The following is a 22,475-nucleotide window of genomic DNA, read 5'->3' as shown; positions in this document are numbered from 1 at the left end:
TGTAAGGACTTTGTAAAATTAACTGCTTTATCATTATTTTCTGTTTCAGATTCATATAAAGAAAATCACCAATTGATCTTCTAAGGAACCAATAAATACTTTCCTCCCCCTTGAACCTGTCATTTAAAGATAGTTAAGCATGTACCTTTTTTAAAAAAACAAACAAACTTGAATACTACCTCTTGTGAAATCTACTGTAGATATGACAATTGTCATTTCCACTTGGAAAGTAAACCTCCCATGGATAATTGTATTCATTTGAAACTCAGCTGTCCTCCAATTTTAACTTGTCACAAACATTTTACAATTATGACAGCCTGTTAATATGACTTGTACTATTTTGGTATTATACTAATACATAAGAGTTGTACATATTGTTACATTCCTTAAATTTGAGAAAAACTAATGTTAAATACATTTTATGAAGGGGGCACTTTTGATGTTCATTTATTTTACTATTATAGACCCTCTTTTATAGATTATCAGGGATGATATATATATATATATATATATATAAATATATAAATACACATAAAATGTTATGGAGTTAATTTATTAGAAATACTTAAAAGTACATATTTTTGTGCAGTAAATTTTTGAATCAATACTTTTTTTGAAAACAAGTTACCTTGCTTTTTTAAGTTCTTTCTATATTTTTCTTTGGAAATGCAAACATTACAGATCAATTCCATTTTTCAACTGCACTGCCATTTAAGGTTGATTATAGGTGGATTTCTTAACTTGAAGTACTTTTATAATTGCTGTGATTCTGAAAAAAATATTTTCAATGGCATTTATCATTCCTTAAAGCTAAGATTTTAAAGACCAATGTTCTTCCTGAGGGTTATTTTACTGTATTGTATATGGCATGTGACCACAGAAAACCAGTCTGATAAATTTCAGTGTTTTCAGTATGATGCCCTCAGCCTGAATCACCATTCACTTCACCCATTACATTTCCTCTGGTGTGGCAGATGAGACTCTTTTTTCCTTTTTAATCTTTGTTTTTAATCTGTGAGTCAGATACATTGTTTCCTGTTCATTCTTTTATATCTTCAAGTCTAGTTCTGACTGTTTTCTAGGCAATGCTACTGTATGAATCAATAATGGATATAATTTTAAAGAAAAACAAAATTGTAATATTGGTTTTTGGTGAAAGGTATTGTAGCAGTTGTATGTTTTCCAAGATGATTTATTCTATTGCATTATAAACTGACAAATCCTATGTCCAAGTGAGTGCTTATTACTCCTAAACAGTCAATTTCAAATAGTCAAATTTCAAATGTATAAAAAAAATGTTATCAAATACTACTAGTTACATGAAGATGCTTCAACAATCAGTAATCTTTACAAAAGTATTTCATTTTAAATAATTATAAATTCTCACACTGGTTCCAAGCCAGTCTGCTTTGACAAAACCAGTAGGTTGCAGGTGTCTTGCCAATGTTGAGCCCTGAGCTTTCTGGGCAGCTCAGGTGATGGTCTAGGGCTGTGGAAAGTTTCCAGCTGGTGGCTGACAGCCTGCAGGGGCTTCACTCTTTACCAACTATGTAGAACAAAAGCACCAAACAGCCTCATTTTCTGTCTGGTGTTGACAGGGAGGTTCAGGAAACATGATAAGCGTTGAGGTTTTTTTATTTTTTGTCAGTCGTAGGGGCTAAACTCTGTGCCTGGGCGCTGCCCCTCAGCTCTTCAGCTCAAGGCTAGTGCTCTACCACTTGAGCCACAGCACCACCTACGGCTTTTTTATGCTTATGTTGTGCTGAGGAATTGAACCCAAGGCCTCATGCATGCAAGGCAAACACTCTACTATTGAGCCAACTTCCCAGCCCCAAGTTTCAGTTCTTTTCCTTCTATCTTGTAATCATTTTTTCTTTTCTTGATTAAAAAGTTAATCTAACTGTTAATAATGATTTTTATGTCAAATGATTTTGTGTCAGGCTTTATATCCAGCTAGAATCTTTATTTGGGCTTATTAGGCTTCATTTCCTTTAATTTACTTTATTTTCTTCTGTAATTAACCTAGTGTTCACAAACAAATTTCTTCAAAAAGAGGAGTAATTTTTTTATTATAAAATGCTGGCACCAGCTTAGATTATTACTAAATTACTGTTCAAGCAACTTAGTAACAGAAGGTAAAAATTCTGTGCCTTTGAGTCCGCTTGGTCTATAGGTCTTCAGTAGCCAACTGAACATTGCCTTTAAGAAAGGCAAAGTTCTGAAAATCTAGGGTGGAGAAAGGATTGTGCTCCAGATGCCATTTGTTATGGCTTCTTGAACAACCCTGCTTCAACAAACTTGTTTAGCTTGCTTTTTCCTGCTGCCACACTTGGCTTCCACTCAAGCTCTGTGCATCCCTCTTGTTCCTAGGAACTCCTTTCCACCAAATCTTTTTCTTTCATTCAAAGAATTTCTTCCCTCCTTTCGATAAATTAACTCCCAGTAACTAGAGTGTGCAGGGCAGGTTCCGATAAAATCTTGGTGGGCCAGTGGGCTGTCCCTGCCATCTTTCTTTTGCCTCGCTTCTTTTGCCAGCCAGACTTGCCACACATGAACACACACATATAGGTGTCTAGCTTTGATTGTGTATGGTGTGTGTTCTCTCTTGACAAACTTAGAGCTCAAGGGGACAGGTCTACTTGTGTCCTCCACTACAGCAGATAGGCTGACGCATGGCTGCTTTCTGCAAGCACCGACAGTGCAGGAGCAAAGATTGGAGGAAGTGAAGAGTGGTGGGGCTGGAAGAAAATAAAAAGGTAAACACTTGGCCTTGAAAAGACACGGAACCATTCTTACCAAAATAATGAATGGGAAAAGTATCAAATGGTAAGAATTCCACACACGTGCATGCACACATGCATGCGCGCACACACGCGCGCACACACGCGCACATGCACACACACATGGCTTGGCAGTTGGTGTGCATTTCAGGTAAACTATGTAAATCCTTGAACAGTGCTGGTAGCCACAAGGCACATGGTAACTCTAAATTATTAATGTAAAAAATTCCATTTTTAAAGTATTATTTATACTTTTAAATATACTTTTAATACTCTTAAATGTTTTTAAAACATTCATTAATTTTAAAGTATTCATTATTACATAAACTTCATTCAAGCACTCAGTGGCCACATGTAGCTGGTGGGTCAGCACATTAGACACTAGAGATACAGAACATAACCATCATTGCAAAAAGTTTTGTTGGCTAATACTGTGAAGAATACAAATGTGAACATTTTAGAAATTAATCCTGATAATGAGGGCAGATGTGCAAAGAATTTGGTGGCTGCACCAGTAAAAGATTAGGCATAGCCATTTTTAAAAATCATCAGAAAGGCTCGGTGCCAGTGGCTTATGCCTGTAATTGTAGCTATTCAAGAGACTGAGATCTGAGGATGGCTGTTCAAAACCAGCCAGGGCAGAAAAGTCAGGGAGATTCTAATCTCCAACCACCAGAAAACCAGAAGTGGTGCTGAGTTTAAAAGTGGTAGAGGGTTAGCCTTGAACGGAAAAACTTAGGGACAGCTCTTAGGCCCTGGATTCAAGCCCATGACTGACCCCCCCCCCCAAAAAAAAAAAAAACATCATTAGCAAAATTGTAAGGGCTTTCCTTTAAATCTTTCATAACTATAAAGAACAAAGTTGTCTCCCAATAATGTTGCCTCTTAAAAAAAGCTTTGGTTATATGAAACCCATAGCAGTTTGGTTATATGTGAACAGCATGTTCAACTTGTTCCAGTTAATAGCAGTGTATATTTGTAGTAAGCAGAATTCTCACAACACCCCTGTGACCTTGTATAATACCTTCCACTTTGGTTGTAAGTGGAACTGTAAATTATGATCCATGCTATATAGTGAAAGGAAGGTTATCTAGGGATAACTAGTTGAATCTCATGATCCCATTAAAAGCAATTTTCTCAGGCTGGCAAAAGTCAGACAAAGCACCCTTGCTAGTTTAAAAAGGGACTACAGGGAAGGAATACAGGTGACGATGAGCTGACAGCTCTGGCTGACAGCCATGGAAGTGGGATCTGCTTCCCTACAAACACAGGAACTGATTTCCACACTCAGAAGATGAATTTGTCTCCAGAAAGTCTACCCAGGTCAGCACCTTGACTACAGCTGTTGGAGACCTCAAACCTGCCTGGATTCTGACCCACAGAACTGTAAGAGAATGGATAGTGTTTTAAGCTGCTAGAGATATAGTGGTTTATTATGTAGAAAATGAATATATTGTTAAAAGGTTGAATTCCAAGAAGTCTTCCTATTTGATTCCCTGCATTGTCCCTCTCCCATTTGGTTTTTTGAAACAGAGGATTTGCTCTGCAGCTCAGGCTGGCCTTGAACTCAATCCTCCCACTTGAGCTTCCCCAGATTTCTTAGAAATCAAATTTGTAACATCACTTGTTGGTGATTTTATGCCTAGTTCATGGTGTATGCCTTGCTTAAACACAAAGTCCTTACTGATAAATCATTATTTCTCGGTTACAGCTAGGATTCTCTGCAAGAGATCTGTCTCTACTGGTAGTAAAAGTTGCAGTGTAGAGCTGGGGGACATGGCTCAAATAGTACGAGTGCCTAGCAAGCCCAAGGCTCTGAGATCAGACCCTTATATCACAAAAAAGAAATAAAGGTCCAACATTTGGGTAGTGTTCTGTGAAAGAACTGCTAGAATGAGATTGTGGGATGTATAGGATATTTTCCAACATGAGGATTTAGACAGGCTGCTTGGGGGGGGGGGCATCAGAAGTATAGTAAAGAATGATAAACAGTGCTATTTAAAATCAGACATTAAGAGGAAAAGTAACTTATGCCTTTAGTTAGGTACTTGTGTCAATCAACTTGTTGATATTTGAGAATGTTTTCCAAAGTACCCCTGCCTTTGTGCCATGCTAATGAAGTTCATTTTTGTTTTGGTTTATCCATTAATCTCTGTGCTTACTTCTGCTATATTGCCAGACTCTTGATGAAAGACAAACCAGAATTAAAGGAAAGATAATGAGGCTAAATACTGTCAAAAGATCACCAATTTATGTAATAATCTTATATTTATGTTATAAAAGATTTTAGATTCCCAATCTAATCTTTTGTAGAGAAGGACTTTTGCCAGGCTATGTAACAATGTTTATGTAAAACTAAAACTTCGATAGTTGTAAAATTTTAAATTATTGATCTTAAAATATATGCTATGATAACTAGTATGCTTTAGTTCTTTAATGCATGCAAATATACAATACTAAAAGACTACAACAGTATTATTATTAAAGGAAGAATTTAAAAAAGCATCCAACTTAAGATTTTGTTACATATGCCCCATGCCATCACGCCATCACAGCATCTCACCTGAAACCTTCCCTTCTCCAGTTGGAATACTAACTAGATGATTGTCAGGGAACAGCATGGCAGCAGGAGCTGGCTCTCCAGTCTGTGTGAGATTTAAGACTGTTCCAGACAGTAACAGAATGTTGAAGGGAAGCAATTGTGCAAAGTATCATTCTCACTGTTAACACTGCAGTAAAAATGTACAGACTAGTGGTGCTAAAACTGTTCTAAAATAAGGATTATTTGGTGTGGGGAATATTTTAATACTTTTGGATATTAGGGAGGCTATTTTGTATCACTTGTTCCTAGCTGTTTCATTGTTTTAGTAATTAGCAAATTGTCCTGGAATCAAAGGTTTGGTGTTTTAGTAGTTAGCAAATTGTCCTGGAATCTAAGGTTTGGTACTTAGCTTGATTGGCATTCCATTATGTGAAATGCTGTTTGCTCAAATTTGGTGACAATAACTTTTAAAGATATGTACATTGAGCCTTAAAAATGGCTGATACCGACAGTACTGTAAGATGCACTGCCAGCAGATTTGATACTTTTCAGTATAGACAGTAATGTTTTCTAAGGAAGATTTAGAAGTCTTCTAAGCTTAATGATTAACTCATGGGATAAAAAACTAAAAAAAGTGTATTTCAGGGCTGGGAAGGTGGCTCAGTGGTAGAGCGCTTGCCTTGCATGCCTGAGGCCCTGGGTTCGATTCCCAAGCACCACATAAGCAAAAAGAAAAAAGCCGGAAGTGGCGCTGTGGCTCAAGTGGTAGAGCGCTAGCCTTGAGCTGAAGAGCTGAGGGACAGCGCCCAGGCCCAGAGTTCAGGCCCCATGACCGGACCCCAAAAAAAAAAAAAAAAAAAAAAAAAAAAAAAAAGTGTATTTCATTCAGAACACTTCCTTTGGAAAGGCTGTCTTTGCATTTGAGGATATTTCTGGAAGCACCCTCTGGAGAAGCTGCCTGAGGAATCTCTCTGCTAGGGTTTGCCAATTTGTTTTTCCTTCTTAAATGTATTGTACATATTTTTCTTAGGATGTCTTCATGGGTTAAACAGTTAACATCCGTAGTAATATTTTAGGTACTTGTTCAACTTTTACAGGAAGATTCTTTTCAAGTTTGCTGCTATAATGAAAACGGAATACCTGGTCCTGTTGACTGTGCCTTCCATCACTGTTTCTCTGTGCCACAAATGTTCATGTGTATTTGAATTAAAGACGTTTATAAAGCCACACTGAATGCAAGATTCCTTCTAATAAAATGGGTAAAACAAGAAAGTGGTTGTTGATAAACTTCTGTTTAGCACTGATAAAGTCTGGAAGGCTTTAAGCAATGTTTGCTTTATTTAGTCTCTTCAACTTAATGTATTTTTCAGGTTTGTGCTCTATTATGTGTTGTTAGAGCCTACTATGGTGGTTCTTGTGTGAGTTCTACTTTCATATTACTGAAGGTGAGACTAGGGTTGCATGGCCCGTTTTTAAGGTACATGGGGATAGACTACAGGCATGACTGCCAATAATCCTGGTGACTTGGGGAACAGAGGGAAGAGGATACATGTTTGTCTACTAGGCCACCTCCCACTCTCAGTTCAACCTCAGCATTACCTTCCCCACCCTACATAAATGAGGTAGACCCTGTGCCTGTCAACAGATTGGGTATGTGTGTGGTATTACTATATCCAAAAGTACTTCATATTAAAAATTTGTTGTTTTCCCCATACCCTTATTTTATCTATAGCATATATGTGCAAATAGTACATCAAAAAGTATGCTTTAAAAATATTTATTACAGAAATGTACATTTAATTAGTCTTAAGGAATGTTGACAATAGTGTTAACCTGTCACCTTTACAGCTAAAGGATATCTACAAAGATATTTACAAGCTTTACAAAAACTCACTTCCCCAATACTGCAGACAATAGTATTGCCACTTCTTCACTTCACTCTGTACTTGTAGAAAGAACACAGAGCATGGGTAAAGTTCCATCCTAGGGCTAGCGACAGCCCATATAGTAGAATGAGAGGTGCAAACGGGTAAAGAAGAATTACTGTGTTTTTCAAAAATGGCAGTGCTAGAAAAGAAACAAAGCCAAATTGACTTTTTAAACAAGGAAACATGAACATTCTTAAGTAGTATCCAAAATGACAAATTTACTTTTCTGTTGCTTTCTTCTCACTTAGGACTGAGGACAAACTGTTTCAATGCACAAGGCTGAATGTGAAGCAAATCAGGACAGAGAGGGACCAAGGTCACAACTCCTAATTGGCAGTGACTGCCTATCTTTGACAGCTGTTTGAAGAAGTGAGGAAAAAGAGCCATTTGCAATTTCGCAGATTGAAAAGTATCAAAGCTCCACACTCAACTAATATTCTACGCTTTAGGAAAGCGTTAAGCTTCAAAATATAAACAACCATGTTGCCTGTTCATTCTTAATAAGTGGGACCCTGCCCCACATTCTGACTGAAGGTATATAGGCTGCTCTTAACCACAGACTGAACAGCACACTGTTCTACAGGCAGAAGCATCAAAAGTTCACTTAGAGGGCTAGGAAGGTGGCTCAGTGGCAGAGTGCTTGCCTGGCATGCATGAGGCCCTGGGTTCAATTCCTCAGCACCACATAAGCAGAAAAAGCTGGAAGTGGCGCTGTGGTTCAAGTGGTAGAGTGGTAGCCTTTAGCTAAATGGCTGAGGGACAGCGCCCAGGTCCAGAGTTCAAGCCCCATGACTGGCAAAAAAAAAAAAAAAAGTTCACTTCGAGAACCTAGTGCTTCCTTAAACAACAAAATGCTTTCTCAAAAATACGTGAGGTCATTAGAAATGTGAATATAAGATCCCAGACCTCCCCTCTGGACTAGAGAAATGACCCCAAACAAGGTGGTACAGTGAGGGTACTTCCCAAGTACCTGGGATCCCAGGCATGCATTTCTTAAGTAACATAAGACTTTCTCATTCATGTTAAGAAAAATGAACTGACAAGATTGAAGAATAAATACAGGAAGACAGTTGTGGTTCATGGGAAATAACACCAGACCTGAGCCAAAAAGAATAAATACAAATAGGCAAGGCAGCTCATACCTATAGTAGTAGCTACTTGAGAGGTTGAGATTGAGGATCAAGGTTCAAGGCCAACATGAGAGATCAAAAGGCCATATCAACCAATGGTTGAGCATATCCTGTTATCCTAACCACAGGGGAAGTACAGGTAGGAGGATCACAACCCAGGCTGGCCCAGGAATAAGAGGAAGACCCTACCTTTAACCCTTTAAGCAAAAAGGGGCTAGAGGAATCAGTTCAAGTGTCAGAACCTGCCTTGCAAGCATGAGGCCAGGCTCTTCAATCACCAGTGCTGCCCTCTCCCCCCAAAAAGTAAATGCAAATGTGTTCTGAGATTAGGAAAAGTTGGACCTGATCTTTTGTGATCTTCAGTGATCACAAAACATAGAAATGAAGCAAAAGGATTTCAGTGCATATCAAGTGAGCCCATACTTTTCCCTCACCCCAGTTTATTGTTAATAACTTGGAACCTGAACCTTGGAGAAAAGAAAAACATTGTCCTGGCCTTCTGCCAACACCCTGGAAATACCACAATGTGTCACAGGCAAGTTAGTCTCTCTGCTTAAGTTTCCTTATTTTTCAAAGGAGGAAGACATGAGATAATTCATGTAAAATTCTTGAACAAGGCCTAAAGCTTTTCCACTCAATCAACCAAAACATCTTTTAAAACTACTTACCACTGTATCCTAGGAAGGTTACGTAGATATAATAGCCAACTGCAATCAACCATAAAGTATTTCCAACTAAATATCCAATAAATGTATCTGTTAGGATAACATCTGCCAGGAGAAATGCACACCGTGAGTCTGATGTACATAATGAAGACTTTGATAATATTTGAAAAACTACTACTTACGGTTGATGAAAAACAACTGGATAAAATGCAAAATCACTAGGAGTGGATAAAAAGCATTCAGATGCACGTCAAAGGCATAGCCCCACTCTACATCATAATCTCTGCTCTGTCGTTTTACTAAATACTTGTTGGAGATGAACCTGAAAAGCAACATTATAATTTCTTGCATTATACAATAAAATTAGTTCTGTTAATACTACCTCCTATATGCCAGACATTATACTGAACTCTGGAGCTACATCTGGTGGGAGAAGACTAACATTAATATAAATAAACATATAATTAATATAAATATATTAATTAATTATATTAATATATTTAATATATATAAACATATATATATCGATATAAATAAATATATGAGCCGGGCGCCGGTGGCTCATGCCTGTAATCCTAGCTACTCAGGAGGCAGAGGTCTGAGAATCGAGGTTCAAAGCCAGCCCAGGCAGGAAAGTCCATGAGACTCTTATCTCCAATAAAACCACCAGAAAACTGGAAGTGGTGCTGTAGCTCAAGTGTAGAGCGCTCACCTGGAGCTGAAGAGTTGGGGGACAGCGCTCAGGCCCAGAGTTCAAGCCCCACGACCGACAAATAAAAAATAAACATATGTCAGACAGTACCATAGACAAAACTACAGCAAAGCTGAGATGCATTAAATAGGATGGTTATACAGTGATGTTCAGGTAAAATAAGGACAGTGAGGACTGGGTAAAAAGACCCAGTGTGCCTCTAAGAAGTGATGTCAAAAAAGAGCCAAAGAGCCACATTGTATGGTGCCTTTGATTTCTGAGTGAAAAAGATCTGTGGAGCTGCAAAAAAGTATCTGAAATTTTTGAGGGGCTCCTTGGTGGCCAATCTGAGAACAGATACTAGGGAAGAGTCGGAGTGGAGACAGAAAGCTACATTGCATAGAAAGCAAGCAGCAGCCTGTAACTATAGGCAGCTAGCAGCGAGGTGAAGTATGACACATTATAGAGCTGAAGGATGAAGTATTGGATGTGGGGAATGAACAAGAGCAGTCAAAGGTGACTTGGAACAAATGGAAGTTTTGCCCTGGAACAAATGGAAGAGGGAACAACTCTGGATTTTTGTTTAATTATGTTAAACATGCTTATTCATACAAAGAAGTGTAAAGTCTGCAGTTTAAAGGAGAGACCCAAATGGCAGATATAAACTCATCAATGTGTATATATTTAAAGCTGTGGACTGGAATGACATCACCAAAACAATAAAAAGACAGTAAGTAGATCCAAGACCTAAGATCTATGCTAACTCCCTATTAAAGATGAAGAAAACAGAAACAGAAAGCAAAGAGGGACTAATGACATACTAGCCATAAGAAGTTATTCAAGCTTATGTCACTTTCTACAAGTTCCCTATTAAATGAAGAGTGAAAGAAAGTATAATACACCAACATACAAAAGAACAACAACATACCAAAGAAAAAGAACATCACTTGGTATTGCACGTCTATAATCTCAGCATCCAGTTCAAGGCCAGCCTGGGCTATATAGCAAAACCCTGTCTCTTAAAAAAAAAATAAAAAAACAAAAAACAACCCACAAAAGATCATTTTTACTATATATCTGTTGAAACTCAATGTACCTTTTTATGTCATTGCATTTCAATTCAAGGATACAATTAAGAAAATGCTCTTCCTACAATGGAAATAAAGATAGACAATAAAGAAATAGGGAAAACATGGTATAGAATCCTAAACAGTCCTGCACTTAGTTATCTAGCAATGCTAAAATAATACTGCTTCACTGGAACTTCCCAAAACATTGTTTTAGCCAAGAACATGTGCCATAAAAGTTTACAAAATGAAATAAGCTACACACAGAAAGACAAACACCACAAGTTTCCCATTCACATGTAAGATAAAGTTCACCCATAATAATGTGTGGGATAATGCATTGCCACTAGAGATTGGGGAGGTGGGGGTGATGAAGGGCAATTAGGTCACAGTTATCAGAATAGACAGAAGTTAGTTCTAGTGTCCCACAGTACAGTAGAGGTTGACTATAATTAAAAACAATTCATTATACATTTTATTAAGAACCATAAGTTCAATATTTCCAACACCAAAACATTACTTTTGAGATGGAAATGCTAATCACCTTGATTTGATCCTTATACTGTGTTATCACCCAGAACTCCACACATACGTACAATTAATACAAATTTTGAGTAAGAATATAATTTTATGGAATTACATGTAACTTACTCCCCAGGAAATCCAGCTGCTGCTTTTTTCCCTCTGCTCATCCCTTAAGTGGAACACAGACATCCCTTCAGAGAAATGCCAGCTGCCTACCTCTCCCACCGCCATGTAAGTAACACCACTCATGCTCAAGATCCTAGGCCAGACTGCTGCATCCAGGCTTCAAACCCTCTACCAAAAATACTCAGCTCCCTGAACTCAGCACAGCCACCACTAAAGCTTCATTTACACCTGCCTCTTAGTCACCTATGCCCAAAGCTTTCAGACCATCCCAAGGAGGCCTCCGGCAGCTGCTGCCTCTTCCCAATTCCTTACTACATCATGGTATAGCAAGTTCTTAACTCCATCTCTATTACCACCGCATTGCTCTGGAGGTCTTTTGCCAGGAGCCCTTGGCAAAGGTATATGGCCTGCTCACTTCTTTAACTTCTCTTTCACAGTCACGGGGAAGATTCTTTCCTAAAGTGTGAATTCAATGTTTCTTTCAAAACCATCAAACTATCTCTTCTACCCTTCAAGCCACATGCAATTCTACATTTCACCAAGACACCTCATACTAGTTCCTGTGTATGTTATCATTTCCATTTCTAATTTCTCACATGGTTTACAACACAAACTTCCAAAAATGGTATAAAGTTCTTTTCTGTTGAACTCAAACTGACACAAACTGTGCTAAACTCTACAATGACTTGTGTTTGGTCTCTTTTGCTCCATCGCTAAATTTATGGCTTGCTATAACTTATTCCCTTGAAAGTCATTATTTACTGATTTCTTTTCATGGGTAGCTTGATAATGAATGTGTGGAGTTCCATTAGTTAGCTGTACTAATTTTACAATTTTAGATTACGGGTGTATAGTATTTGTTACCTACCTAGTACAAACTAAACCTGTGCTTTTTTTACTCAGATGTTACAAAGGAAGAAAAGGTTGATATAACAGAGATTAAAATCTTGGGGTTTTGGTTAAAATGTTAAGAGCTATTATTCTACACTGCTTATCATATCACAATGATCTCAAAAGTTGACAAAATAACTCCATTTCATGGAAGACATTAAGAGTCAAGCAATGACTATACAAACATAGGTCTCTGGGACTGCAGTGTTCTACTGAGTTTCCTTTGAGATACAATGACCACCTCCCTCCCTCAGCCACTGGTGACTCTCTACTGAGATCACCTGCCTCTCTATCCAGCAGGCCAATGACTGAGGAATTTGGTCTATGAGAGAAGTGAAAAGCCAAAGACTAGAAGGCACTTTTTTTTTGCGGGGGGGGGGGGGGGGGGGAGGGAAGAAGAGGGGTTGTCATGGGGCTTGAACTCCAGGCCCAGGCCCTGTCCCTCAGCTCTTCAGCTCAAAGTGAGGGGTCTACCACTTGAGCCACAGCACCACTTCCGGTTTCCTAATGGTTTATTGGAGATGAGTCTCATGGATTTTCCTGCCTGGACTGGCTTTGAACCACAATCCTCTGATCTCAGCCTCCAGAGTAGCTAGGATTACAGGTGTGAGCCACCAGTGCCTGGCTAAGGCACCACATTTGAAGTAATGATGAGTCCTTTTATAAAGTGTGCTTGTCTGAATGTAAAAGGTTCAAAGTAGAGTTCCCTGAAATAACCCTCTAGATGTAAAAAATCTAAACTGTATGGAACTACATACACCTAGAAATGCTTCCTCACATACAGACAACTTTATCAGAATTAATAAATGTGTGATTTTCTGTAAATTAGGGATTTTTGTTAACATGCCATAATCATTTCATTGATTTTTCCTACTGTGGCAATATAGAGCATCCCTTAAATATTATTTTCAGATACAGGTACTGACACACATAATGATGGTTACAATAATCTTGGCAGCCAACCATGATGGCTTCAGTTAATTGACTTTGGTTTCAATCAACTACTGTACTTTTAAAGCAAAAAAAATGGCGGCACTACAATATCTGAAAATCCAAGTTACAGTACTTACCACATTAAAGTTGATATCAGAAGGCCAACGCCTACACAATCTATGAATACCACCCATAGAAGAAGCTTTATTGTCTCAAAAAATCCCATGTCCAACACGAAGCCAAATCCTATAGTGGACACTGAAAGAAAAATTTACAAGGTTTATAACAAGAGTCACTGAAGGGACTCTAATAGGTTGTAGGGAACAGGACACATTTCTTGGCCACCAGAAGCCCATAATACCGTAGGGACTTTTCATTAATGGTTAGGGTGCTTTTTAGCTTCCTTGTATTACCTCATCATGATGGTAACCAGGTGTATAAAAAAAAAAAAAAAAGAGTCTACCCCTTAGCAACAAGGAGAAGAAAAAAAATCACCTCTGAGGTTAGAATAAAAAATGAGCAGACCACCCTCCCCAGTATGACTGTCTAGCTATGAAGAGAATAATGGCAGGACACATTTCTGAAAAGGCAAGACATACCTCTGTACATCAGTAAAATACCTTGATTAATCTCCTAAATCTCTGTAAATGTCTATTCATTTTCTGACACCAGAAGGCTGTGTGTTTCCAACAATAGAGCCTTGGGTTCCATCCCAGAATAGTAAACTAACAAAACAAGAAACAGACTGAATTCTGTTCTCTGCCTTGCTAAGGCTTGAAATAGTGGCTTACTTCTCTTGGAATGTGTAGAACCAAGAAGGCAATTTACTTTTCTGTGAGATTCTTCAGAAAAAAAATAAACAAAAAAAGCCCACACAGATTCAAATATCCCCAAATTCTAACTCACAAGATAATGGAAGATAAGCCAAATGACAAGCCTAATCTGAAACACTCAATTTGTTCAACACTATGGCAAATAAACAGGCACTTACCACACAGCCAGACACTTAATAAGACCAAGAAAGCAGGGTCATCTCTGGCCCACTGGTCCTTTGTCTGTTTCCGGTAATGAAAGTTCCTGTAAACCCTCTGTGGAGAAGTGAACAGGTAGAGCATTTGCCAGGCAGCAAACTCAAAATCCATCTGCCGAAAACGAAAAAGCCTTCTGAGGTATTTGTAGCGTTTGGCTCCAGCTGTGTGTCTTGCTGCATCTCTGGAATTCAAGACTCCATTCCCCTGCACTGAGGAATTCACTGAAGTACTTGGTAGCATCTTTCTACAAGGAAGAAAAAGATATATTTTTTTTCATGCAATCTGAAGAAACATTTGGCAACTAGCATGCCTCTTCTGAGTTGCTTAGCTGGAAACTTATTTTACACTTTCTCCTTCACCCCTCAGAAGAGCCAGGGGCCAAAGCAATGGAGCTGGTTCTGAGGCTTGTCTTGGGGTTGGAGAACTGCTGGATCGCACTCCATAAGGGCAGCACCACGCCCTTCAGAACTATCTAATAACACTTATCCGGGGCCCATGTTTCCAACCTTGACCTCACTCAATCTTCACACACTCCTCCCAGATATATGCAGTCCGTGGAAGGTGAGGAAAGGGGCACCGGTAGGTGAAGACAACGGTGAAAAATGGAACTCTGGCCAAAATTCCGTGTAGTTAACGACCAAGCCTTTGAGGCACAACTTAAGGCTGACTAGAAAGCAAGATTGATGAAATGGTGAAATCGCTTATTCACCCAAGTCCGTCCACGATGGCCGGCAAGCTGACCAGACGTGATCCACCAGTTCCTCAAAATGTAATGTAGCTGGGGATGGGGATTCAGAATCTGAGGCCGAAGAATACATTTAAAAAAAAATGTAACCACAAAACTCCAATCAATCCCTGGTTTTTAACACAAAGAACAGTTAAAGGAGGAGTGACCCAGTGGGAAGCCAGTCCACACGAGTCCTGGGCTGGGGCAGCCGCGGTCCCCACCGCCGGCCAGCAGCGCCCCAGGCCGGGGCCACGGCCTCGCCGCCGCGGGTGACGGCTGAAAACACAACGCGGGAAGAAGCCACGAGCAGGCTCTGGCCTGTGCACGCGCGCGTGTGTATGACGGATGTGTGTGTGTGTGCACGGATCGGTGGTGTGAGCGCGCGCCGTCCAGCAGCAAGGACACGCTGAAACCAAACCTGTCCCCGCCCTAGCGGTCCGGGATCCCGGGCGCCCCGGCCGGGTCTCCCCGACGCCCGGGCCACCAGCAGCCGCAAAAACAGCCCCGGAGACAGCACGAGCCGCTGCCGGACAGAGCACTCCTGGGGCCTTACCTGACCCTGTGGTCGCGTCGACCCGACCTGGGTCCGGAAAGCCCGCCAACTCCGCCACAAGCCGAGCCCACCCAGGGCCGGGGCCCACTTCCCTCCCCGCGACGCTCCCGGCGCTCCGGCGCCCCGCCTTTACGTCACCGGCGCCCACTTCCGCCGCGCATGCGCCGACTCCTGGGGACGCGCAACTCTTCCGCCCAGACCTCCGCTTACCTACCGGAAACTGACGGTGACCCCTCCGGGTTCCCTCCGGGTTCCCTCCTCTGTGGGCGTCGCGTGTACCCAGGGGGGGGCTGTAGTCGCCGAGGACGTCGAGGTCAGGCCTGCAGCTGGCCGGGGGGCGCGGTGATGCCCCGGTATTACGAAGACAAGCCGGAGGGCGGCGCGTGCGCGGGCGTGAAGGAGGACCTGGGGGCCTGTCTGCTGCGGTCGGACTGTGTGCTCCAGGTAGTGCGGCGGACGCTCCCGGCCCACCCCGCCCAGGGGGGAGATAACCTCCGAACCCGCCCCGTCGGGCTTGGCCAAGGCTCGCGTCGCCTCGGGAGGCATTTCTGGACCCTAGAGGAGGCGGGTGGGGATCTCTGGGGCTAGGAAGTGAACATCCCGTGGCATGAATGAATATGCGGTACTTCGTACACCTGCCCCACGGGCGAGCAGGGTTGGTGGTGGTGCCTGGATGGGGTACCACGATGTGTTCTTGGCTCGTTCGACTTTGTCTCTGAGGTGAAGGGCTCTACATTTCGGGATGTAGTGCACCCCCACTCCCACCCTTAATTCTTCGCTCACTGCAGCCTTCCCAGCATCTTAGAGTGAAATTTAGTTGGCCCAGGTTCTGATTGACAGCCTAAGTAAAGCACTGAAGCCCTTTCTAATTTGAGACCCATCGGGAGGGCAGCGATGATTTTTGCATCTGGAACTGCCCTTTCAGAAAGCTGCTCTCATTTCAAAGAACTGTCAGCAGCACCAAAATGGACATCCACCCTGTCTGTGTCAGTGTTTCTGTTGGTCCCGATTTACATTTGAGTCGCTAATTTTAGCAGTCGGCCACACTTGATTCCCAGTGTCTTCATAAGACTCCATAGAATATCCGGTTAACCCTGGGTGATCACGAGAGTCTAGGGAAGAGCAGATTCAAGAGACATCTCTGGAGTTGGTACAGGGTTTTATGACTTCTGGGAGATCAAAAGATTGGAACTGCCACAGGAAGCTCACCACAGGACTCCTATTTGTGTCTCCATTAACAGCTGCCAAACCTGCTGACTTGTCTTCAAAAATCATCTGGCAGTGGACACAGGAGAGCTTAAAAGCAAATTCCACTGTTATTCCCACCATGTCTCTCAAGTCAATTTTTAGACATAACCAGGTTTTGATCTCAGAAGGCAAAGTTGTTATAATTAGCGTCCTAATTATAACTTCAAGTATATAATACAGACACCCAGATAAAGTAGTTATTTCTTTTAAGCGAGGCATGGTGGCACAGGCCTATAATCCCAGCACTCAGGAGGCCGAGGCCAGTTAATCGTGAGTTCAGGCTACATAGTGAGACTCTACCCCCAAATAAGCAAATAAAAATTCTCACTTTCACATATAAATAGGGCCCAGGAGTTTCCTTCAGTCTTCCTGGGATTCAGACTGTTGATTTTGTGACTGCAAGTTGTGAGGTTGTAAGGATTGTTTCATTGGTCCAAGTGCCAAGCCTCCATATCAGACTCCCTAACCTTATGGAGTATAGTGGAAGGAAAGGGCAAGCCTCTTTCCTTTAAGGACTGACCCAGAAGTTTTGCATCTGTTACCTACACGTTATTATTAGCTAGAACATAGTCACATGACAGTATCCTGCTGTAAGGCAGCCCAGCCACATGCTTGATAAAAGGATGTTAAGGAACAACTAGCAACCTATCACTGGGGGGTAGGAGGTAAGCATCAATCTTTTTCTCTTGAGTTTTCACCTGGTAGTTAACGTTAAAATGTAGTGGCTAAGATAGTGTTTGTGGAGGCATCAGCTTACAAATCATAGTCTTCTACATAGGTTATTATTTTTTGTCTGACTTCACATTGTTCATGTGGGCAACAACCCCCATCAGCAGTGTTACAGAGCTGGAACTTAGTGCAAGGAAGCTTGCTACTAGGATAGTGAGAGAATCACTATTTCAAGTTGACACCTGAAATCTAGGTCCCAAGCATACAGACTAGGAAGTGGCAATGTTCCCAGTAACAGAAATATCAAAGACATGGTGCCCTGTAGCTTTTTTCAAGTTGAAAGAATGGCTATTTCTAGCAAAATAAGGGTGTAGGGAGTAGTTGGGCTGGTAGGACTGGTGAGTCAAAATTTGCTTGATGATTTGCCTGGCATCGGTGGCTCATGCCTGTAATCCTAGCTACTCAGGAGGCTGAAATCTGAGGAGCTACTCAGGAGGCTGAGATCTGAGGATTGCTGTTCAAAGCCAGCCCAGGCAAAGTCCGTGAGACTCTTATCTCCAGTTAACCACCAGAAAACCATTAATTGGCACTATGGCTGAAGTGGTAGAGCCCTTGCCTCGAGCTGAAGAGTTCAGGGACGGCGCTCAAGCCCCACAACTGATTTAAAAAAAAAAAAAAAAGACAAAAAAAAATTGCTTGATGAGAAAACCCTGACTCTGAATTTCAACCTGACAATTTGACTTATATTTTCCTGCAAGTAATTTTCTAGCCTACTTCATTAACACTTAGGAAATGATTACTACAACATTAAAAATGTTGTGATTCTAGGGTTTCTGGCTCAGTTTTCACCCATAAGAAGAAACAAGATTCTAGATTTTAATATAAGCATAATAAAAATTTTCACATGGAAACTAGTGTTTTCCAAAGTTCACAGACTTCCTTAAAGTGCCTAAGGTCAAAAGTTTTTTTATTCTATCCTTTTCAAGTACCAGCAGTCAAAATGAATTAAGATTTCTTACATAATTGTCTTCCTCTTTTAATATTAAAAAAAAAAAAACTTTTCAGGACGGTTGTTTTGTGCTCTGTGCAGAGATGTCCCTTATGTTCATGTTCTGTGTGTCGCAGGAAGGAAAATCCCCTCGGCAGTGTCTGAAGGAAGGATACTGCAGAGCTTTGCAGTATTCATTTTTTGAGTGTAAAAGATCAATGGTAAGTGATTAAAGGGTTTTGCAAACATGTTAAAAATTAGCTACGTGGAATTACATGTGAGCAATTTAATAGTCATAAGTAATGATAGTGTTTGGGGAAAAAATGATGTGGATATTATTTCTTATTGCAGTGAATTAAATGTGAAACGGCATTCATAAAAGCTCCTAACCTGTAATCTCTCACCTTGCTAACCACAGCTGCGAACCTTCAAGAGTTTCTTAAAGTACAAAAAACCAGAAAGGTATAAAAGCAGGTGGTTACTGTCAATTCAGATCATGTATCAGTTATACATAAACTTACAATGTCAAGGTGTGAGGTATATACTCTTCCTTCTGCTTTATGTGACCAGAGAGAAATGTCAGTATCTTGGCTTTAATTTTAAATTTGATGGATTGTGGAAGATATCACTAATCTGGAGCTCTGTAGTACATTCTTTGATTTGAAAAATGTACAATGATCTTTGGAATGGAAAATAAGAGGCTTTTCTGAAGAAAGAAAAATATGAAGTCAGAAATTTGATCACCCTTTAAAGAAAAAAAAAACTTGGCCCAAAGTCTGCATTTAGAAACCATATGGTAAAGCCTTTCCTTTTGTTCACAGAGGACAAAGATTATGGGTATTTATGAGCCTGGAGGCCAAACAAAGAACATGAGGGTGTTGGCTGATCATCTAGCAAAGATATACTTAATTTTGGCCATGCTGTGTTTTTTGCCAAGTGGCAGTTCTCTAATGTATTTTCCTGTTATTTAAGGTATAGAAAAGGATATTCTTGCCTTCCCTCACCAGTTTTGTTACTCACATAAATGCAAGCCTAAACTTATTTTTTCAGTTTACCTTTTAAGAAATTTTTAACAATTGAATAACCTGTTCCAGTGCTTCTGGCAAACATCACTTTGCCCTCTGACACCAGAAGAGCAACCTGGGGAACTGGGTGGCCGATGCGCAGATTTTCACATGCTTCCTACTAGACTGATTCACTCCTTGTTTCCTCCCTCCTCCCAAATGAATGGAGTGTTGCCACACTTAATGCTAGCAACTTACAGGCCTTGGTAAAATTGAGAAACATTTAAATCTTGTAGGCACTTCTGCCTACTGTTTTAGAGATTAAATCCTGTTCAGAGTACATGGGGATTCAAATATGTTGTTAGTCTGTCGGGGGGCTCGAATCTAGGCCTGGGCACTGTCCCTGAGCTCTTCAGCTCAAGATGAGTGCTCTACCACTTGAGCCACAGTGCCACTTCTGGTTTTCTGGTGATTAATTGTGGATAAGAGTCTCATGGGGATTTTTTTTCTGCCTGGCTGGCTTTGAACTGCGACCTTCAGATCTTAGCCTCCTGAGTAGCTAGGATTATTTATGGTCACTCTTATGTTCCACTGTTTTCTGAAAATATGGTTCTTGTACTCAGACCACTAATGTCTGCTCCACACTGGTTGCATTGACTCTTTGATAGAGCTAAAAAAATTACTTTCTATGGGATTTGTGGGCAGCAGTACTGTCTAGACAAGTCTGTCTTAGACTGCCTTTAGAACCTTCCACTCTCCCTACCACCCTTCAGAAATGGGCGCATTGTGAGGCTGAAGTCAGTCACTGTCAGCACAGGAGGAAACTCACAGTGAAGATTTCAGATCCCAAGATGACTGTGTAAACTCAATTTTTTCAGGGTTCTTTCCTCTTTTCTCAGTTTTTTATTTAAAGATGTAAAATACATTTGCATACTAACCTGAACAAACTGGGAAAAGATAAGTGTAATTTGAATTCTCCTTGGGATCTTCTACTAACCATTAAGTGATTCTTAACATTTTTTTTTTTGGGGGGGGGTCCGGTCATGGGGCCTGAACTCTGGGCCTGGGCGCTGTCCCTCAGCTCTTCAGCTCAAGGCTAGCACTCTACAACGTGAGCCACAGCGCCACTTCCGGCTTTTTTTTCTTTTTGCTTATGTGGTGCTGAGGAATCGAACCCAGGGCTTCTGGCATGCAAGGCAAGCGCTCTACCACTGAGCCACCTTCCCAGCCCCAATCTTAACATTTTTAATGAATCTTTATTATTGTATTTTTCATTAGTAGTTCTGACAGATTGCCTTTGTTGTTGTTTTTGCTGTTTTGAGACAAGATCTCACCATATGCCATACCGGTCTCAAACTCACAATGCTTGTACCTTTTACCCAGGGCTAGATTTCAGATACCACCATGCCCAGGTACCTTTTTAATTTTGTGGAAAATAGTGTCCTTTTCTCATGTAGTGACTAACAACTCTTTACCAAAGGTGTACCTTATTGTATCAAATTTACTTTTGTAATTGTACACTTTATTTTCAGTTGGATGCCAGAGCAAGATTCAGAGGAAGAAAAGGATATTAATACCACCATGCTAAAAGCAAGAATAAGAGAATATTTTCTTTGGTCATTAACATAGAAGAAGCCAAAATGGGAAACATGATGTGTGCTACAGCGATTTGGTGGGACCAGTCATTCCCTCCACTGAACACTGGGAAAAATGGATGAACACTTGTTTTTATGTTTTGAGTAAATGATTCTCATGGTTGAAATTATTTTTAGAAGATAATTTTCATTGAACAATTATGGACTAGAAATAATGTATTTTTGAGAGTTGTCCTAAAGTACAAAGAATGGAAAGATGGTTATTTTCAAACCTAATTCTTCAAACTAACTTGAAGATCTAAAAGGCTCCTGATGTGATTGACACCATTGATATCTCAGCTTATGTAGATAGTGTTTTGGGGGAAAGTTCAGGATAAAAGATTTTCTTTTATTCAGTTGGCTCTATTTAGTTCTAAAGTAATTGTGATTACTTGGGGAAGAAGGGCTTCAGGTGTACTGATTGAAGTAACAAACTATAAAACTCTCTAAAGGCATAGCAGGATGCAGAACCAGGGTTCTTTGCTTCTACTTCTTGACTCTTTCTGCTGCTTCCTAGTTTCATTTTTAGTCTTACCCTCTTCAGTGGTCCAGTATCAAGCGTAAGTCCACATCCTTAAGAACTATGACCCAAAAAGGGAACTTCCCTTCCCAGAGTCCACAAATCAAAGTTACTACTACTGGTCTTTCCTGGATCACTGGGCCTTGCATCTCACTCTTGTGATCTTAGCCAGGCTAAGGTTCTCCCATCAGAAATCACGTTAGGTGAGTAATGGGACTCATCCTTTGAGGAAAGGGATTAGGAGAATATTGAAACATTTGCCATGACATGGCAGCAAATGTAAAGACATGAAGTGGTTGAGAATGCTTAGAATTATAGTAATGTTATTCTGATCACTTAGCAGATAGCCAGGTAAAAATCTAAACTTCTAACTTGATGTTTGGAATTGAAGAACAATTCTAAAGGAACATAGCTTCTTTTTACTTCCACAGTTTATTGGAGATAAAACAGTCAAGATATTATGTAATCACTTGCTGTTCTAGAAGTTCATCTAAAATTAGGATTCCTGAGTATCAGTGAGTCTGCTGTGTATACTGCTTTCTACCTTTCCACCATGAGAAAATTGATTTTTTTCAATACTGGTGTATAGCTATTTAAGGGCTACAACGTGTGTGCGTGCGTGCGTGCGTGCGTGTGTGTGTGTGTGTGTGTGTTGCTGGGAAGGAGCTCAGAGCCTTGTGCTTGCTAGGCAAGTGTGCTACCATTTACAGTGCCCAATTTCAAGTGCTACACATTTCATTAAAGGTAATTTTAACAAGAAACTGTCTAAAATGCATTTTTACAAGATCTCATTGCTTTTGTTTAGTAACATTTATTGGGAGCT

General features: G+C 40.5%; 3 protein-coding genes across 6 annotated transcripts in view; 2 read left to right on the top strand and 1 right to left on the bottom strand.

Moving 5' to 3' along the window:
- Positions 1-6,610, top strand: part of Mgat4a (alpha-1,3-mannosyl-glycoprotein 4-beta-N-acetylglucosaminyltransferase A) — a 104,033-nt gene extending 97,423 nt beyond the window's left edge. For all 4 annotated transcript variants that reach the window (XM_069988492.1, XM_069988489.1, XM_069988491.1 and 1 more), the window contains exon 16: positions 50-6,610. In XM_069988492.1, the coding sequence (XP_069844593.1) occupies positions 50-76 (27 nt within the window). In that variant the 3' untranslated portion in view covers positions 77-6,610. The remainder of the gene's footprint in view (positions 1-49) is intronic.
- A 473-nt stretch (positions 6,611-7,083) lies between these two features.
- On the bottom strand, positions 7,084-15,672 carry Unc50 (unc-50 inner nuclear membrane RNA binding protein). The gene is made up of 6 exons (XM_069988493.1): positions 15,590-15,672; positions 14,270-14,553; positions 13,416-13,536; positions 9,228-9,367; positions 9,049-9,150; positions 7,084-7,389 (listed from the first exon to the last, which is right to left on the bottom strand). The coding sequence occupies exons 2-6, from the start codon at positions 14,547-14,549 to the stop codon at positions 7,253-7,255; spliced, it is 780 nt and encodes a 259-aa protein (XP_069844594.1). The 5' UTR covers positions 14,550-14,553; positions 15,590-15,672; the 3' UTR covers positions 7,084-7,252.
- A 56-nt stretch (positions 15,673-15,728) lies between these two features.
- On the top strand, positions 15,729-22,413 carry Coa5 (cytochrome c oxidase assembly factor 5). The gene is made up of 3 exons (XM_069988494.1): positions 15,729-16,033; positions 18,632-18,715; positions 21,031-22,413. Exons 1-3 carry the CDS (start codon positions 15,749-15,751, stop codon positions 21,070-21,072), a joined length of 411 nt encoding a protein of 136 aa, XP_069844595.1. The 5' UTR covers positions 15,729-15,748; the 3' UTR covers positions 21,073-22,413.
- Positions 22,414-22,475: the final 62 nt, after the last annotated feature.

The sequence above is a fragment of the Dipodomys merriami genome, unplaced genomic scaffold (genome assembly GCF_024711535.1).
Source record: "Dipodomys merriami isolate MVZ:Mamm:240054 unplaced genomic scaffold, mDipMer1.0.p SCAF_36, whole genome shotgun sequence".
NCBI lineage: Eukaryota > Metazoa > Chordata > Mammalia > Rodentia > Heteromyidae > Dipodomys > Dipodomys merriami.
The sequence above is the reverse complement of the archived record's forward strand: the minus strand, read 5'-3'. Positions and strand labels throughout refer to the sequence as shown.

What these genes read in the sequence shown, in the direction of transcription:
- Unc50 (XM_069988493.1), bottom strand. Translation starts at nt 14,549, where the DNA reads ATGCTACCAAGTACTTCAGTGAATTCCTCAGTGCAGGGGAATGGAGTC. An exon ending in CTGATATCAACTTTAATGTG is followed by an intron (nt 9,368 to 13,415) that starts GTAAGTACTGTA and finishes GTTGCTTTTCAG; the next exon opens with GTTCATCTCCAACAAGTATT. An exon ending in CCAGTTGTTTTTCATCAACC is followed by an intron (nt 9,151 to 9,227) that starts GTAAGTAGTAGT and finishes TTCTCCTGGCAG; the next exon opens with ATGTTATCCTAACAGATACA.
- Coa5 (XM_069988494.1), top strand. Translation starts at nt 15,749, where the DNA reads ATGCGCCGACTCCTGGGGACGCGCAACTCTTCCGCCCAGACCTCCGCT. An exon ending in GGTCGGACTGTGTGCTCCAG is followed by an intron (nt 16,034 to 18,631) that starts GTAGTGCGGCGG and finishes TGTGTGTCGCAG; the next exon opens with GAAGGAAAATCCCCTCGGCA. An exon ending in TTGAGTGTAAAAGATCAATG is followed by an intron (nt 18,716 to 21,030) that starts GTAAGTGATTAA and finishes CTTTATTTTCAG; the next exon opens with TTGGATGCCAGAGCAAGATT.